General features: G+C 43.3%; 1 protein-coding gene across 2 annotated transcripts in view; it reads left to right on the top strand.

The window, feature by feature from the left end:
* ARHGAP6 (Rho GTPase activating protein 6) overlaps nucleotides 1-13,886 on the top strand; it is a 312,106-nt gene that overhangs the window by 141,779 nt on the left and 156,441 nt on the right. Inside the window, exon 1 of one of the 2 annotated variants that reach the window (XM_030280769.4) lies at nucleotides 12,098-12,359. The exons of the other annotated variant lie outside the window; for it this stretch is intronic. Coding sequence (XP_030136629.4) covers nucleotides 12,315-12,359 — 45 coding nt within the window. The 5' untranslated portion in view covers nucleotides 12,098-12,314. Of the gene's footprint in view, nucleotides 1-12,097; nucleotides 12,360-13,886 lie in introns of those variants that run through there. 2 annotated transcript variants of the gene reach the window in all.

The following is a 13,886-nucleotide window of genomic DNA, read 5'->3' as shown; positions in this document are numbered from 1 at the left end:
GGTGGGTCCCAGAGCTAACAACAGACCAGCGTGTATGCAAGTTGGATGCTTATGGTTCAAGCAAGAAATCAGTCAAATCTTCAGTGTGGACCATTTAAGTAAGCCAAGATGCTTTTACTTAAAATTAAATAAGGCGCAGCATACATTTTTTTTTTTTCTCTCTGTGGACCCATGGGATCAGCAATTTCTGTTAGCACACTAATTTACGCAGGATCACAAGAGAACTTCTTGTGCTGGTAGAGCTGGGAGCAGACAGTACAGAGGGAGCAGAAGAGTCTGTCATGGGTGATTTTCAGACATGGCTTTATTGTCTCATATCTTTTATTGGAGTCTTCTATAAAACAACACTAGGCCTGAGCATCATCATCAGCAAAATACTGCTGCCTGCCTTCTCGTAAGTACCAACAAAACGTGACAATCTACCTTTTTTCATCTCAGACAGTGTGTCTGGGTCTCTGTCATGTGAGCATTGCTCTTGTTTTGTTTGCAGTCTCTTCTGGGTTGTAGCCAGTCTCTCCAGTCCTCACAGGGCATTTCAAGGGCTGTAATTCCATCATGAGGCAGCAGTGAAGTTGTGCTGCACAGTGACTGATCCATATCCTTGGCTGTGAGTAGAGCTAAGCCAACAGTAATTGCTTGGACAACCTTGCTGGGCTGACTGGGTTCCCAGTTTCAGAAATTTAGTGGTGTCTCAGAGAGGAGCAGTGGGAGCTGCTGGCCATAGTGTGTTCATCTCTGAGAACTGCTTCAGCAGTCCCTCAAGCTCGGGCATTGGTCTCATGAAGGTGTCCATTCTCAGCTAATGGGTAAGAATTTTGGTCGTCCCTGTTGTATTGCCCTATCAGTTTATTCATTCCTTATCTGCTAATGCTACCTTTCCTCACATTATCTGTCATAGCAAGACTTAGCATATTAACAATTCTTTGCCTGTATGCTATACCATGCTTTGGTAGAAAAAAACAAACTGCATTGCTTCGCAAGTTTCAGCTTAGTACCAATGGTGGATGGAGAGATGTTATAGAGGAAACCTGGGGGAGGGATGTTTTCCCATCTTGCTTGCAGGCCCATGTAATACCTAAAAGGGAAGCTACAGATCCTTTGATCCTGACATCCTGTCTCTGAGTATTTTGGTGTAATTTTGACTCTATTTCTGGGCCTCATGGGTAAACTTTTATGAGATGCTCCATTGAAAGAACAACATTAAACTAAAATCTTAAATTAAGAGGTACAGCTTTGGCTATGGAGTTTACAAATTCCAACTTATGTACAGTGGAGAACCCTGTTATTACACACTGATACTCTAATAAAGCTGCATTAGATGGCCATAGCAATGCTGAATTGCAACAGAAATAAAACATATCCATTTCATCCACATCAGAACTTCAGCTACATGAGTAACAACTTACACTTCGAAATTGGTTTTGCAATACAAAATGAAACTTGAGTTAAAGCACACATGTAGGAAAGGGAACGCATGAGAGCTGCTGGGTGGGAAGAGAAGGAAATACCTGAAAAAACTTTCCTTTTCTCCAGCTGTGCCATCTAGCTGTTTCTAACTCAGATACCAGAGCAGCAGTCTGTGAAACAGAGTGATAAAAAAAATGAAAGTGTTAAAATGAGTTGGACAGAAGCAGGGACAGTGCAGATCTGTGGAAGGAAAATACTTCCCAAAATGGGTCAAAAATAGCAAATACAAAATGTACTGAATGAACTTTTGTTTTTGCTTAAGATTAACTTAAATTTTTTAGAAGAGAAAAAACCACTTTCTCTAACAACACGAACCCTGTGTATATTTACCTGAGGCTTATAGAAATAGCTCATATGACAAGTCTGGCTCCATAAACTCCTCCTAAGAAGCCTGGATCAGCAAAATTCAATCTGGAAGCTGTCTATAAATTTATTAAAACTGTCTGAGGTTTCTAAGTTAACTATTGAAGTAATAGTATGTTTGTAAAAATATATAAGTTTTATAAGTTAGTACTGAAGTCCGTGGAAATTGACTTGCAGCATTCAGTGCTTTAGTTAACTTTAGATTTAATTCTTCTGATAAAGAAATGCTAACTCAAGGCCAACTACATAAAGTGAGGTCTATTTGCAAATGAATTTAATTAATTTTAATATATTTTTGTCTTTTTTACTCACTGGAGATTTTCAGCAGTCTCATGCTTCAAGTAAATCTTAAGGAAGAAGTCAAAGCAAGCAGTCAGCTTCTCTCAGGCCAATCAAATAGTGCTTTTCTGCATGTTTTACTGACAGATGAACAGGCAATCCCATTTATAGAGCATACTACATGTTGACAGAGTGCATTACTTCATTCTGCAGTATTGGCTATTTGAGATCTTAGCAAAACAATGCTGAGGTCGATCTCATTCTGAATTGCCATCCTCGGAATGTGGCTTGGGTTTTCATTAACTCTCTCACTACAAGGTACTGCAGATGGAGACAGATTTTATAGAGGGGGTTGTAATAAACATCAGAGAGCAGAAAGTTGTAAACAACCTAAATTCTTTGTCCTGTGGATGAATTCCTTTTCCTTAACGCTTTGATGTTCTCAGCATCTTGTGGACATTTCTTCTAACTGGAGGTGAATGGGTGGATAATGCACATGGACTTTGATACCTCACAGCTGGTGTGTGGGGAGAAGTGGTCTCAGACTCCAGCACCCAGTGAATATATGCCTCAATATAAACAGTAAAAGTTTGGATATCCAGCCTGGTGCTTGGCTCACAGCATTCTGGCTCTGCTTAGGAGCACAAATCATGTACAGGATCGCTTCCAAGATTTCTCCTCGACTGTTTAATCAAGAGAACAGGACAAAAAGGGAGAATAAAGAGCACAGCTCTAGCACGGCTCTCTCTCACTGCTGTATTATTCCTGCTTTTCCCTATGCTGGCTTCATTGAAATCACCAGTATTATCAAGTTAGTGTAAAATTGCAGTGAATCTATCCAAGGCCTTTTCCATACTTACATTTTTTCGAGTCTTACCAGGACAGTTAAAGCAAAACAAGTCACTTGAGAAGAATTTAACTAGAAAGGAACTGGGTGTCCTTACTGCCAAAGGAGAGCATAGTGGTGGGGGAATCTTTAGGAACACCTTCAGTGCTTTCAATTCATAGCTTACCTTTTTACAAAACAATTGCCTGAGAATGGCCAACACTTTTATACAACCCAGCCTTTCCCAAGCCGTTTTGCCCAGGGGGATCTTCCCCTCCCAGATTAGCATCAGTGTCATTGCTCAGCAGCACTGTGACCATACCACCTTTGGGTCCCTAGATCTGGAAGGCTGTGGGTTGTGCTTTGCCTTCACCTTCCTCCAGCCCCTGCAAAGGGAATAGCCACAGTATGGGGTACACGGGAATAATTGCACCCAAGCTATGAGGAATTCAGAATCCTTCCATCAAGTAAAGGATCCTGCAGATTAAACCAATACAGCTCTTCAATCGGAGAAACTGCTTGGATGACGGTGCATGTCTTATATGAATGGTGTTCCTGTTGCTTTTTAAATCACTTTCTCTAAAGTGCCTGCACTCAGAGCTCCAGTTTCCAGGTAACAGGGAGAATCAGACGCCCAAGTGCTGGGTGATTTAACCTTTTTTCTGAATACCACTGGGAAGCAGTTTGAGCACTAACGTATTATAACTCTTCAGTTAAACTCAGCTCTTTTGGCACATAGACTAATTTGTGAGAGCAACATGCCACATTTACATGCAGTCACATGTAGTCCAGCTGTCATGACTTCTGCAGAGGAGAGCAAAAGTACAAGAAAGGCACCTTTTCCTTTATGTTTACTGGGCTGTGTTTTCAGAAATATGCACTGCTAAGTACCGAGCTAGTCCATGGGTGTTGTTGGGTAAGGGATTAATCCATTTTGCCTGGGTATAATAAGAAAGGACTTCTTGCCTTTCTTTGCCTTGAGGAAGAAATCCCTTCCTCAAGCTCCAACTTGCATTAGTTTAGATTGTAGAAGCACATGATGGTTGAAACAGTCTCAAACTGCTCAGCTGTTGAAACTGCTACCCAGGCAGCTGGACCAAAGGTCTTTAACACAGTCATTCCTGCCTTTGGGTAGCACAGCTTGCTCTAGGGTTCTGTACATGCATGTGTCTGCAATGGCAGCTTCTCCAGGTGGGCACATACAGTCAGTGCACTCATCTGGGTCTGGAAATGTGTTAAGCACATCAAACACAGCATCTGTTTAAGACTGCCATATCCCAAACTCTTTCAACTCTACTGTCACTATAGAGTAGGTCTTCAGTGACTAAATGGGGCCCAAGATGCAACTCATGCATAGACATTGATGGGTAACTACCTGAATCTGGATCAGAAGTCGCACCTGGAACACTTGGACATGGCTGTTGTTGTTTGTTCTTTTCCTAAATTCTTTACAATGTTTTTAGACTTAGGGTAAGAGTCATACAGAGTGTTAACATTTCTCCATCTCCCCTTTGAGTGCTGAAGCCTATTCCCTCATATTCTCTCTCACTTGTCACGACAGGTCAGGGGAACTTTTATGCCTGAATCATTAAGTGACTGAAGTTTCTTACTAAATAACAAATATGCTTTGATGCTTTTGCAGCCTCAAGATGAAAACAACAATAAACTTATGGTCAGGGAAAATGATGCTCAAGTAGAACTCATTACTACTTGAAGCCCTCAGACTCCACACAGTGAAATTGTAACAATTCCTGTCCTTCAGAGTAAAACCAGACGGTGAACGTAAATTGCTAGAGCACACTGTAAAAATGCTCATTGCTAATTCAGTGCACAGTCATATATACAAGTTCAAAATACCTCATAAGGAACTCAGCGTGTGAAGTTATTGGATATGATTCCATTTTATAAATAGAAAAGAAGAAACATTTCAAAAGCCATTAATCACACTAATGAGTAGAAATTTACTATAGTGGGAAAAACTGATTTATTGGCTTTCAAATATTTCATTTGCAACTCCTTGAATTCACTTCTAATCAATCCAGGAAATCTATCCCTGAGTTACAAGCAGGCTGCATGGAGACTCTGGGTTTATGACTGAGAAAAAATCCTCCTGGGCTGTCCCACAGCCCAAGGCCTGGGACTGATTCAAGAGTGTATATCTTTGGTAAAGTCCATTGAGTGATCCAAACCCAGGCCCAGTGATCCTGAAAATTCTCAGTTCCCATTAGCAGTGTGGGCGGGCTGGCAGAACTGCTCTGCAGCAGCCTCCCTAGCTATAGGACAGGCTGCGTGCCAGGGCTTGGCACTGCCAGAGATGGCACGGCCCTGCAGCTTGTCAGTGCCAAGACCTCAGGGCTTCACAGGACTGTGGCAATTCCTAGTTCCATAGTAATTCTTAGGCTGCCTTTCTGGCTTCCCAGGCTCCCTGCTCTGGAGCAGCGATGTACTGGGATGCCTCCCAGGGACTGTCACTCCTAGGGCAGTTTGCATGAGAGCTCTGCCAGGGCTCAGAGAAAAGAGGAATTTTTGTCAGGCTCATTGCTAACCAGCAGACTGCTTCATGATTTGGCTTTATCTGTCTCCAAAAAAAAAAAAAAATGTATAGGAATTAATAGTTCACAAAAACTTGGAAAATATTGGCTCTAGACTCAATCGAATGAAAGTCAAATTTTCAAAAGCAAAGTTTGTTCTCAGCTGGAACACTAGCTTTTCAACCACCCCAGTGAATACTATGAATAATAATACCCCAACTCTTAATTTACAGTTGAAATCCAGAAGAACACAATGTCCATCTGCTTACATGATCCCAAATTATTGACAACTTCAAAAACATGATGTTTGTAACCACTTCACATATAGCCTGAAATGTATTAAACAATGACTTCATTTGAAGAGGTTTGTTAACATTATGAATATTATTATTGTGGGTCACAAGAGGCTTGGTCTTGTTCCAGTCTTGAAGTAATTACTTTTACACTGCAAAACTGGTTTATGAATTACAACATTAAATCAAAATGTACAGTAGTCACGTTACTTCTTGGGAGGTTTATTGTGTAGTTATTACTCCGCAGACTAAATGGATTGTAACTATCCCATACTATTCACAAAGCAATTTTGAATAAACTTTTGGTTTGTGAAAGAGCCCTTTCTCCTCCTGAATTCCTGTCAAATATTTAGATGTTAAATTTAGATAGGAGCTCATGCTTCTGTCTGTTGTTGATAAGAATTCTTCTTTCTAAACTGAGCAACCAGATCATGTATCTGTAAGTGACTTGCTTCAAGTTAGTGGTTTAAAAACTTTTCTTATATAGCTGCAATTTCTGTAAAAGTCATATGTAATGACAGAAAATTATGTTTTTCTCCCTCTTCAGTTCTTGGAAGACATTTAAGGGAGAAGGGTAATTGCTAGTGAGAGCATAGCCCAGTTTTACTTTACAGTGAAGGTGAGTTGTAAGGAGATAAACAAGGAAGGAAATACGTGGAGATCTACCCACTCTCAGGAACTAGAAAAATCTTCCAGTGAATTGTTATTTTCCCAGATGTGCATGATTTACAGAGATGAGACTTCACTGAGATTTTTGGCTTGCATGCTTAAGTCTCCTAAGCTGTTTTGATACTCTTAACCTGGGAGTTACATTTCTTTTGCATTCACCCCCCCCCCCCCCCCCAGCATTCTTCCCCTTATTTTTATCTTGGTCTATGTCAGCAAGGAAAAACAAACATAAAAAATAAATTAGGTCTGAAACCCTGTTATTTATCTTCACATGAAACAGTGAATGGTCACATTTATTTAAACTGCAGCCTCTAAGGCAAGAAAAATATGGCAGGATAGCTGGTAGTTTCTTTTGCAACTTTAAAATCCAAATGAATTCTAGTGACACATGGGATTTATGCTAATTTTTGCTGAAAAAATATTTTATGCTATGTTTTAGGGTAAGTTTTTTGACCTACAAGTTAGTGGTTTGTAGTTTTAGTTTAAAGATATTCTAGTGAATTTTCACTGATGCATTGTGCACATGTAAGGCATACAAAGTAATTTAACTTTTTTCTAAACCAAAAGTATTATAGATTAAATTTATTTGCCATGCTGCTAACTCATAGTGCAGTAATATGCACTAACACATGTTAGTGACTTACAGTGAATTATACATATATGTATATATATATATAGGGCCTTATAAATGAAGAAGTGTAGTGATTTATCCTTCATGAGGTTCTGACAGCACACCAGTGCTAAAGAACTCCTGGATGTTTGCTAACACCTTTCACATTGCAGGAAAGGTTTCCCTTGTGATTGCTCCATGAGTTGTTCTTTCTTATATCAAGTGCTTACCAGAACAGCTGGTTTGGGCCCCGGGGCATGTTGTCTTGATTCTCACCTTTCTCTATGGCTACCTTTGTTGCTGCTGCTCCTTCCCAGCTGATGCCCCAGCAGGCAGCAGCAGCTCTGGCAGCTCTGGCTGACTGACCACAGGCATGGAGGAGAGTCAAGAGTCCTCCTCTAGATATGTGCTGATTGCATTCTTAAGCAAAGCTGCTGCTCCTGCCCCTCTGCACAGCATGCTTTGCAGCTTTAGGTTATAATCTGGAGTCCGGTTTGCCCTCCAGGGCTCCTCGTTGTTGGACCGTGCCAGGAGCGTTTCATGGGCATGCACAAGGTGCAGTTCCTCTTCCTTGCACCACCTGGTGCAAGCACCAGGTAAGGGTTTGCACTGAGGCTGCTTTGCACCGGCCCCCCAGGAATAAGGCACTCAATTCTTCTCCACCACTTTGAACAGCACTTGGGCAAAACTCCTTGAGAGCAGTAACAGGGTCACACTCTTCTCATGTATTAGAACTCGTATAAAGAGCTTTCAGATGTCTAGGAAATTACAGCGATCAAATTCTTTCCAAATAGGATTTCTTTCTGTCTAAGAAGATTTGCATCGTTATTGTAAAGAAGCAACTCCAGGAGTGAGATGGCACTTCATTCTTCATGGGCATTAAGTACTATTTCCCTTAAGTTCTTTTACAAACTGGTGAGAAATTATCAACATGTTTTGATAGGTAGCAAACAAATAAATAAAAAAAGTTCTGAACAAAAGATTTTTGTAATGTATTATCCCTAAAATCTGATTCCTTAATTTCTAGGATTCATTTATAGAACTTTAAGCACTTCATATACTTGTCTGTCACCTTTTCTCTCTCTTCTTTTTGGGAAGTAGACTCAAACCATTACTTATAGCAACCGAATGAACATTTGGCCAGGGTAAGAAAAGTGCTAATTTCCCAATGAAGAAGTGTGCTGCCAGTACCACTCTTGGCTGTGTGTCCTTTCCAGATGTGGAGTTACCTCTGTATGGCAGCTGCATTCATGTACTGTTAGAAAGGTCAGGCAAACAAACCTTCACGCTTGCTTCAAGGTTTTTCACCTGAAGATATTGATTGTGTTTTCACCTGTATGGTAGCCTCTGCTTTTCTGAATGCAAAGAACCAAGGCACTGAGAGTGTTAAGGACTTTCCTGAAAGTCTGAGCTTTAATAGCTGTCTCCCAGGTGGGCTTCTCCTCACTTAACTGCAGATGCCTGAAGGGCAGCAGTCTGACCTAATTGTCAGGGACTCTCAGTGAAGTAGCACTTCAATTTATGTGCCCTACTTTAGATATCTACTTGGAGTGACATACATACACACCACATGTGTGGGTTTCTGCCTGTGGAAGAGGGTGGTAGCCTCGGGTGGTAAACTGAGATGGAGATTGTAGATGTTTGCATTTAGGTTAGACAAATTCTTTACTACAGTAAGGACCATGCTGGCTGCCCTCCCAAAACAGGATGCATTTGGAAACTTTTTCCTGCTTCATCTGATGAGACATCAGACAGCTTGAGTCACTAGCTCCAGGTGAAGTTCATGGCAGGGAAGTAGAGAAGTCTCTTCTCTCCAGTTTCATAATTGTGTGCTGTCTGCAACTGAATAGCTATTTTCCTTTGTTTATTAGCAGTTACTGTTGAGAAAGCACTCAGTTCCTACAGTAATGTCGGAAAAACAAAACTTGGCTTCACTAATGATCAGATAGGTAGGATTCAATTACCTACTCATTTCCCAGCTGCTGTGTTGTAAGCAACTAAATTTTAGCTGAAACTCTTCATTCTTCTTTTCTGTTGTCAATGACAAATGATACACAGGAGAGGAGTGACAGTTTTAATAAAATCTATGTTTGCAGGTGTAAAGCCCACATTACAGCTCCTCAAAGCTGTGTAAGGAACAACCATAATGGGAATCATGGAAAGCATGAATTGATTGAGTTGCCCTGGAATGAACATACAGGAAGCTAACTGTGATGCTCTGTATCCTCTCTTAAGAGAAGCTGACCTGAAATGTTTACACTTCCCAAAGTGAGCTGCATGCATGCATTCCTTGGGTACACAGTATCAGGTAAATAAAGGAGGAAGAAAATTTGGAAGGAACAGCAGAGAAGAATCATAAATTCATCATAAGTGAAAAAGGATGGAATATGAAAGGGTAAAATGGAAACAGAATGGCCAGAAAGATCTGTCTGTAAATCTTGGTTGCTAAGTGGCTTAAGAGAGGGACAGATGATTGCAGACAACTGAGTAGTACAGCTCAGTGGGCTCCTCTTCACTGCAGACCAGGGTGGGCTCCAAACCCTGTGCAGTTTGAAATCAGAGACTCCTTGGCCACCATAAATACAGTGTAAGGGAGCTTTCTAATCACAGCTGCAATAGCTAGTGTTCAAAATCCAGAAAGCTTTTGTTGAGATCTGGCCTTTGAAAACACCTTCTGTAGTCAGCAATTAGTTTTAAATTCTGATACTAGGTAGACACAGGAATATTTTCTCCCCGTTTGTTTTTTTTTTTTATATTATATGTACAGAATAAAACCAGATCTAGTAAACCTGCATTTTTCTGGGTTGATACCACCCAAACTGTAAGTTTTTGCTCATAACTCTTCCTTGTCATCATAAAAAGTTCAACTGCAATTCCTTATCATGTATTCTTTATTTTTAATCTTAGCTGCACCAATGTAACAACCTGTTATTATTGCAAAGCACTTCAATGCGTGCTCTTCATCTGCCCCCAGTATCCTACTCCCAACTAGACAGTCTCCAGATTTCTTTTGTGCCAGCTCTGGCACTCATCTCCTCCCTCAGAGGGCTGATTCAGTCTGCTAAATGGAAAGAAAGGTGTGTGCTTCATTTGCTGTATTGGTTTTGGAGAAGCACGGAGGCAGAGGGAGGCAGAGGGAAGGGAGATGGTGGCAGTGTGTGGCTGGAAGAGGGGTATGAAGAGGGTTAATGGGAGGCAGATCCTCCTTTTCAGTGGCAATGAGTTTCTAGGCCAAACAAGTTTGACCTGCAAAATTTCACCTTTAGTCCTTCCCTTCTCTGGCTTCTCCCTCTAGGGCATTCTTTGCCTTCCTGTTTTTTTCCCCTTTCTTTGAATTACTCTGTTTTCTCAAAGTTTCACATCTCTCCTTTTACTGGTTTGCTTCTTCTCTACCTTTTCTACATCTGGGAGTTCTGCTCTCCTCCATACTATTCTTTTCACCTTGGGGTATTTATTAGAAACAACAGCCATGTTTTAATGCTTTTGTGATATTTTGCATTTCCTTTTGCATTGCATCTGTGGTTAGAAGCTGGTGATGGTATAGAGCTCAAGCAGAAATCCTGCAAACCTCTTCCCATCTTGCTTATCTACTTCGTGTGGTCAAACCTGCAGAGCAGACAACAAATACTGGGAATCAGAGCATATGATATATGCAGAGTTTCTCATCTGAACATCTCTTTGAAATAAGAAGTAGAAATTTAGAAGATAAGATTTCTAAGAGAAAATTCTGGGTTTTATTTTTTTACCCTTTTTTTTCCCGCCTACCTGCCTGGAGATTCTGATGATTTTAAGTTTGTTATATAAGGTTTCTTTCTATTGGGTGCTGCTTTCCAATACATGCTCTGCAACTGTTCAAGTATCTACCCTGCCTTGTTTCCCAGGAAGGGGAGTAGCACAGATTGTTCACCCAAGAGACAAAAATTGACTTTATTGGTAAATGCAGATGCTGTGTTCTTTGTTCATGCCAAGTTGACTATCCATGGGAACACTTAAAATTATTTCCTCTGCAATAGGGATTAAGACCCACGGAAGACCCATAACTGGAAGCTTGTTGAGTACAGTACATCAGCATCAGAGCACATAAAACTTTGACTCAACTCATTTCTCTTTCCAGGATGTATTTTATGTTACTGTACACATTTCTTTCCTTTTTTTTTTTTTTTTTCAAAATACCTTCTCCTTTCTCCCTAAAGTACTGTGCTACCTCTGTTTTCAGATAATGCAATGGGCTAGTAGCATTTGCATAGATTGTAGGTTGGAAACAGTAAAAATGGATTAATTCCATTTATGGAACACAGCACTACAATAAGGCCACTTCTTCAGAGAACAACTGAGAGTAATTAGGGGTTTTGCTGCCCTTACCAAGATTTGTACAGAGCATTTAAAAATTATTATAAAGTTACAAGAGGGCTCAGGAAATCATCTAGCCTGACCTAGGCTTGGCTTAGACTATGCTTAGCTGACAGAGGTTTATACATTTTTAAATACTTCCATTGATGGAATAATCTCCCCAGGCAAGTCAAACAGAAGTCACTACTAATTATATAACACAGCAGAATGCAATTTTCGTTCAGAATTTGTTTGATCTTCTACAGTTTGTGAAAAGATACATTCATGAAATAACAAACAGGCCGTGACACTTTATTGGCATTTTATTTTTCAGAGTCTTTTGTGTTAAAGATCACAAGCGAGTTCACCAAAAGTACGCTCTGTAAAAACACGAACAGGAAAGTTATGTTGTATTTGTCCCTCTCTCCATCACCTTTAGGTCCTCGCCTGCCGGACCAGCTTCCTCGCCCGCAGGTGCTGCCAGGGGCGGGCGCGATATTGCCCCAGGGCTGCGGGACGGGACGGCTGGAGCCGCCGGTGCCGAGCGACCGGGGCTCGGACGGCGCCTCCGCGGGGCGCCTCGCCCGGCGGGCTCCGAGCCGGTGTCGGGGTCCGCCCGGGACCGCCGGAGCCGTGAGCGGAGCCGGAGCGGAGCCGGGAGCGGACCGCCCGTCCGCGGTGCGCCCGCAGGTGCGCCGGGCTGAGCGCCGCGGGGCGGCACCGGCGCGGGGCGGGAGAAGCGAAACCGCCGCCCCTCCGGCGGCGCCGGGAGCCGCCTCCTCCCGCTGCCGCCCGGCTCTGCCGAGAGCTGCGGCTCCCGCGGCGGGTGGGACGTGCGAGGAGGGGCGCCGGGGGCCGCGGCTGCCGGGCGGGAGCCCAGCGCTGCGGCGGCCGCCGGACGGCGGGTCGGGGTCAGTGCCCAGCGCCGCCGCCGCCCGTTCGCGCCCATGGGCGACTCGGTGTTCAGCGAGAGGCCGGCGCTGCGCTACGCGGTGAGTGCCGGGCGGGAAGGGGCTGCCGGCCCACGTGTGCCGTGGGGCGGTGGGAGCGTCCGTCCGTCCGTCCGTCCGTCCGTCCGTCCGCAGCGGCGCGGAGCCGCGGGCCAGGGAGAGGTGGCTGCGGTCCTGCCCCGGCGGGACTCGATGTGCGCAGCCGGCAGGCAAGGCGCCGAGCTGGAGCTTTCCCCTGCTTCCCTACCTGGGAGTGTCGCGCTTTGCTGGATATGACATAAAAATATATATTTTTTTATTTAATAAAGGAGAGGGCGATGCGGTGCCGGGCCGGGGCAGCCGGGCTGCAGGCGGCTGGAGCGCTGGCGGTGCAGCTTCTCCCCGGGCAGCGGGGCGCTCCGGCTCGGGGCGGGCCGGGGGATCCCGGGAGCCCCGTGGCCCCTCTCTCGTCCGCGGGCTGGGGTGAGCCCAGCGCCGGGGGGCTCTGGGGGCTGGTTCCGGCACCGCTCCCGCGGCTGGTCACATAATAACACCGTGCTTTCTTTAATTTCCTTCACGAGAGCTGGTGCTGTTGAGAAGCCGCTGCACTTCCATCAGCCTTATTAGGAGCATTTTCTCGTTTGCTCCGGCAGGAAAAAAAAAAAAAAAAAAGCCGCGTAAAAACAACCAGCTGCCTCCCCTCCTGAAGTCATAAATAAACTCCTGCACGAGTTATTGCTATTGCATGCGAGGGCTGGTGCCGCTGTCGTTTGCACCCATGTCAGTGATGAATACTTTTATTGCTGTTTTTAAAGTTGTGGGAATTGTCAGTCGCAGCAGGCTTGCTTCACTGGTCCTGGGAGCACGGGTGCTGGATTGGCGGGATGGGTTGGTGGATTTCTAAGTGTATCAATTACGGGATACACTGCGATGTGCTTTTTTTTCCTTTTTTTTTACTTGCTTCACTTTGATTCCTTTAGTATTGGACATGAAATTAAACTTCTTTTTATACATTCTTTCATTTTTAAAACCCTGTGTAAAGGATTTGTAAGAGACTACTTAGGTTTTTTTGGGCAGCAGGGTTTAATGCCTGTCTATACATATTTTTGTACTGTAGGTGTTAGTGCATTCAACTGCTGTAATAATATGAGAGGTTTTAGAGGTAATGGTAAGTCAGCTAAATTAGTTAATAGAAACAAATACCTTTGGTACTGCGTGTGAGTAGTGATAGTGATTTCACCAGGAATCTAATTATCATACATCAAACAAATCGGAACCACTTCTTTCAACAGGGTGATGGTGCTGTGAGTATTTCGATGTGTGGAGACCACTGCCAGTCACGTCACGTGCTAGCAGCATGAAACTTTTATTGCTTCCTGTGATTGTGCTTGTCAGTCTACCATTAACTACCAGTTGCAAACACGATATTGTTTCTGTCAGTTGGGTATCAGTCCTTGTTTTGCCCAGAGCCAGGAGCAGGTAGTGCATTGAATTCAAGACAGCAGGCATGCAAGGGAAAAAGGATGGCCAGCCATATCAGATGACCATTACCCCTTTGACAAAACCCCTGGTCTTTGATTGCTGTAGCAA

This window comes from Taeniopygia guttata, chromosome 1 (genome assembly GCF_048771995.1).
Source record: "Taeniopygia guttata chromosome 1, bTaeGut7.mat, whole genome shotgun sequence".
Taxonomy (NCBI): Eukaryota; Metazoa; Chordata; class Aves; order Passeriformes; family Estrildidae; genus Taeniopygia; species Taeniopygia guttata.
The sequence above is the reverse complement of the archived record's forward strand: the minus strand, read 5'-3'. Positions and strand labels throughout refer to the sequence as shown.